This window comes from Carya illinoinensis, chromosome 1 (genome assembly GCF_018687715.1).
Source record: "Carya illinoinensis cultivar Pawnee chromosome 1, C.illinoinensisPawnee_v1, whole genome shotgun sequence".
NCBI classification, from domain to species: Eukaryota; Viridiplantae; Streptophyta; class Magnoliopsida; order Fagales; family Juglandaceae; genus Carya; species Carya illinoinensis.
In genome coordinates, this window is record NC_056752.1 from 32759823 (window position 1) to 32765076 (window position 5254).

At 35.0% G+C, this 5254-nt stretch overlaps 1 protein-coding gene across 2 annotated transcripts; it reads left to right on the top strand.

Annotated features, from left to right (window-relative positions):
• The first annotated feature begins 944 nt into the window (after positions 1-944).
• Positions 945-4517, top strand: LOC122315491 (40S ribosomal protein S8). Of its 2 annotated transcripts, none has more exons than XM_043131421.1 (5): positions 945-1103; positions 1192-1264; positions 2165-2495; positions 3888-4060; positions 4146-4517. In XM_043131421.1, exons 1-5 carry the CDS (start codon positions 1100-1102, stop codon positions 4225-4227), a joined length of 663 nt encoding a protein of 220 aa, XP_042987355.1. In that variant the 5' UTR covers positions 945-1099; the 3' UTR covers positions 4228-4517. The 2 variants fall into 2 exon arrangements, with proteins under 2 accessions (XP_042987355.1, XP_042987363.1); XM_043131429.1 differs by having other exon boundaries at positions 946-1103; positions 3891-4060.
• Positions 4518-5254: the final 737 nt, after the last annotated feature.

Consider the following 5254-nt stretch of genomic DNA (forward strand, 5'->3'; position numbering starts at 1 on the left):
CTATATATATTTAAATCAATGTATTATTATATTATTTAATGTATAAATATAATATATACTACTAGTATATATTAATAATTGTACAATTTATTATGTAATTTTCATTTAATAAGTCACTTAATTTTAGTTTAGTATTTTAAATAATTTTTTTAATTAATCAATTTTAAAAAAAGGTTGGATTGAATGGACTGGACCGGTCCGGAAAAAATGATGGGCCGAACCGGATCGTGCTCACCTCTAGATTATTAATAATATACTATATGTTAGTGGTAAATTAATAATACTATATTAAATAATAATCTATATAGTTATAGTGATTTAATATTAACATATTAAGTTAACTATATTAATACTATTATAAATTTATACATATACTACCTATCAAAAAATTTATACATATACTATAATTTATACTATCTCTTATAATATGTTAATATGTTAATATATTAATATATACTAATATTATATATTATAGTTATATATTAAAGAAAATAATACTTATGTAATATTGTGATATATTAATAATTAATTCGATACATTTTATATATATATTTTTAATTTTCATTCAGTCCAGTCCAGTCCAGTCTAGGATGAAAAACTCCTAGGCTGGGTACCATATAATTTGTACAGAACCGGACAATCGGGTTCGATTAGTCTGGTCCAAAAATGGTCAGTTTGATCAATTTCTACAGTTCGAACAAACTGAAAGTCACACCTATTTTAAAAAAAATTATGTGATATTTACGTATTCTATGATTGTAAATATTATTTTACTAAAAAAAATAATAATGTCATGTTAGCCATACTAGTGATGAAACGATAATGCACCCCATGAAAAATGGAAAAATCAATTGTAATCAACTTATTAAAGAAGGTTTTTCTTAAAAAAAAATAATAATGTCATAATTGTTTTTACTTTAATTAAATTTTATAATGTCGTGTTGGGTTGTCAACTAGGGTTTCAGCATAAAAACTAAAAAGCCCTCGTGCAACACATACAGGAGGAGGCGCTGTGGCCTGCTGGTGAGCCGAAGAAGCCAGAGGCGCTGAAGAAGAACAAGAGCTCCTACTCTTCGATCTCCCTCTCCAATCAGCAACCATGGGTAATAAGACAATCAGCAGGCACTTTATCTTTTCTCCCTCTTTCTTTCATGCTCGAGCTAATGGAAGCTTCTGTTTGATAAATGTTAGGTATCTCGCGTGACTCTATGCACAAGAGGCGTGCCACTGGAGGCAAGAAGAAGGCATGGAGGAAGAAGAGAAAGTAATGCAATCCACCCTTTCTCCCTCATTTATTTGTTTGTTATTAGTTTATAAATTGTAATATTCTCTTCGTCTCTGTTTGTTTGGTCAGAAAGAGTATGGAAGCACTGTTTTCTTTCCTTTTTCGACTGCTATACTCTTTGTTCTTACATTTTCTCGGCTTCCTGCTTGGGGTTTTTTTATTATCTCTGATTCTCTTGTCGGATCTGTCAGTGCTGTGGTCTTCATTTTTATCAATTCTCAACTTTTGGTTATTCGGAGTTGTTTGATTGTTAAACTTAGTGAGTGCTTTTTACCCTGATATACATATATGCTGCTCTCCCGAGCTAAACTCTCGTTTTCGAATTTTCACGTTTTGATAGTTACACTGCGTTTCAGTCACACAACACGTTTGATTAATATCCTTGCTCGACTCTTTTTGGTTTTCTAACTTTTCTTTCTTCCTTCTTTCCCTTTTCCTAATGCGCAGCCACGTGAAAATTTTGTTCAGCGGCTCTATCTAGTGTGATATATTGAATTTGGTACCTTAGGATATTTGTAGGAAACTCAGGTTGTTTGGTGTCACTGAAGATTACCCTTATTTATCGTCAAGTCATTTGATGTAGGGTTACATGGTTAATATTTTAACACGAACTCAAATTTTGTACTCAAATTTCCCAAGGAGAAAAACTTTCTATTGTTTTGCCTTGTAATATGTATACGATACTTCTGAGGATACTAGATTTTTTAACGTGTGATTATCAATATATGTATATGTGTATGTGTGTGTGTATGCATGAGTAGAAAAAATAAAGCAGACATTCCTGTGTCATGATGAGATATTTGAGTTGAATTCTTCGCATTTGCCTGTGTTATCACTAATTTTCTCTATGCAATGCTGATCACTTTTTGACTTGTGCAGGTATGAGCTTGGCCGCCAGCCTGCTAATACTAAGCTTTCAAGCAACAAGACGGTTAGGCGAATTCGTGTGAGAGGAGGCAATATGAAATGGAGAGCCCTCAGATTGGATACTGGGAACTACTCATGGGGTAGTGAAGCTGTCACCCGCAAAACACGTATACTGGATGTTGTTTACAATGCTTCAAACAATGAGCTTGTCAGGACACAAACTCTAGTGAAAAGTGCCATTGTTCAGGTGGATGCTGCCCCATTCAAGCAGTGGTACCTTCAGCATTATGGAGTTGACATTGGTAGGAAGAAGAAGGCTGCTGCTAAGAAGGAAACCCCAGAGGTACCATTAGTCATTCTCTCCAAATTGATTGCTTTTATATGGATTGATTTATAGCTTCTGTACAGCTGGATGCGATGATAACCTGACAGATCAGAGGAAAATTCTCATTATATCAGTCTTAATTTGTGTTGCATTACTAATGCATATGGAATACTTGCCGATGTGAATGTGAAAAAATATGATTATTTTTTTATATAAAATACATTTTCCAAAATCTGTTCTTTCACCACTTGTTGAATCTTTTTATAGTAAATGCCGGTGCATTTATAGAAATTTCCCTCCTCGTTTTCTGTTGGCAAATTAAAAGGTCCTGAAATTACTGGATCTAAAAGAAAGGGGGAATTTTATGAAAATTTGGGTGGCTGGCCAGCCTGACCCTCTTATTCCGCATGTGAATGGTTCTATGTTAATGGGCTAAGGTTTTATTTTCTTTCAATGGTGAAAAGCTACATATAAGTTGCAACCACCTGCTGGTGATGATGACAATTGACAAAATTCAGTTAGGTGATATTAGTTTCAAAGGTGTAGAATTTGATCAACTATTTTGATTTCTTCCTTGGTTCTTTTTAATGATGGCTAGCATTCATGTGATAATAATTTCTTCATTTCGTGTAACTGCTTGATAATGCAACAAGCTAGGTATCCTTTTGGTTGGTGGGAAGAGGGTGATTTAGACCATTCTGGTGTAGGTATGGTATGTCTTCTGCTTCTAAGATAGGATCAATATAGCTTTTGTGAATTTAGTATGGTATTTTCGTACCAATCAGGTCAGACAGAAAGGCAGTCTTTATATTTGCTTTTACATATATTACTGAGTGTTGTGCCTTTACAGGCAAATGCTTGCTTCTATGTATCATTTGTAGTCCTTATGGCTTAAGTGAAGGAAGTATGGTGGGGGCAGAGTTCTTGGATTATGTTATTGACAAGCTTTGTAGGATGATTACGCCCCATTTACTTGATCTGTATCACAAAATTGATTCGTTAGGGTATCTGGTCTGAATATCAATGCCTGAGTGTCAAAATGCCCAGACTCTAATATTAATACTATGTATTCTGTTTCAAGATGCCATTGATGTGGGGGTTGCTTCTTTTCTATTATCTTCATTGTTTCCAATAGTTGATCTACTTATCTTGCATGGATACAACTCCGGTTATTTGTTCTGGATAGAACTGATGCCATGTCATTGTTTTTTTCCTTCATAAGTAAATGGTGGTTCCTTCTTCAGTGTCTTCTAGCAAGGTGCAATGGAACTCTAGATAGTATTTTCTGATGAACTGTACATGTGCATGATCTCAGAAGCGTTCATCTTCTTTTTTGGTTTGTACATTATCAATTTTTTTGATCAGTGTACATTATTGATTTGAAATAACAATTTTCATCATATCAATCAGCAGGAAGTAGAAGCAGCTACAGAGGAGGCAAAGAAGAGTAACCATGTCCTTAGGAAGCTTGAGAAGCGCCAGCAAGGTCGTAAACTTGATCTCCATATTGAAGAGCAGTTTGGGAGTGGTAGATTGTTGGCTTGCATCTCTTCTCGACCAGGACAATGTGGTAGAGCTGATGGGTAAGTACAAGGTTTACAATTTTTGTTTTGTATTCAGTTTTCTATGTCATCTTATTCTGTTTCTCACCATTTTGTGTTTTCATAGATACATCTTGGAAGGAAAAGAACTGGAGTTCTACATGAAGAAGATCCAGAGAAAGAAAGGGAAGGGTGCTGGTGCTGCTTGAGTAGTGAGTCGTTATGCGGAGTCATGTCTTTTTTATTTATTTTTTATTGTTTTAGTTGCACTTTTTTGGCCTGCCTAGATGAAGATTTTGCTTGGCATGTCTAGTTGTTTCAAAGTAAATGCTTTGAGCACGTTTTGATCCACAAGTCAGTTTATATAGCTAAAATAACTCTTGTTGGGTGCTGGCTTCAATATCCTTCATTAGTTTGTGGTGTCATTAATTTTTTGAAAAAATAGCTGTCATTTGCTCTTCATGGTATTCGAGATTTGGCCTTGATGACATTACTTTGATATCTGAGCTAATGATGATGCTTTTTTTTTTTTTTTTTTTTTTTTTTTTTTTTTTTTTTCTGAGTCCTGCTACACTACGGATATAAAGTGATTCCACAAATTGACGTGTTATTATGCTACATCGTTTTCTCTCTCTCTTTTACAAATAGTCTGCCATTCCCGTTCCTTCTTTCCAAGAATCCCATTCCTTCTTCTCGTTCCAAAACTTCCCAGCCCACTCAGAAACTCTTGCCATTCCCGTCCATCCCGTAAGATCTCACTCAGAAACTCTGCCATTCCTTCTTCTCCTAAGCTGCCATTCATGTATAACTTTGCCATTGCTTCTTCTCCTAAGCTGCCCTTTCCTGTATAACTTTGCCATTCCTTCTTCTCCTAAGCTGTCATTCGTGTATAACTCTACCATTTTCCCACAGTTTTCTCTACTCTTTTAGCTGTTTGCAATTGTCGCCGGCCTTGTCCCTGTCGTTGTTGTCGTCGGAATTTACGGCCCCCAACGCTGGAGCCCTCCTTGCCTGCAAGTATACACGAGATGACCATATGAAAAAATGGATATAACTGAGATGGACAAGTTGAAAAAATTCTGAAATTCTAAAATTGCTTAATTTGATTTACTTGATCGTTACACTTTTGAGGATATTTACAACCTGGGATCGTTAAACCCATCTTTAAGAGCAATTATTCCACTTTTAGATGGGCGTAGTTTCATTATTCCATATCAAATAATGAAACAATTCCTT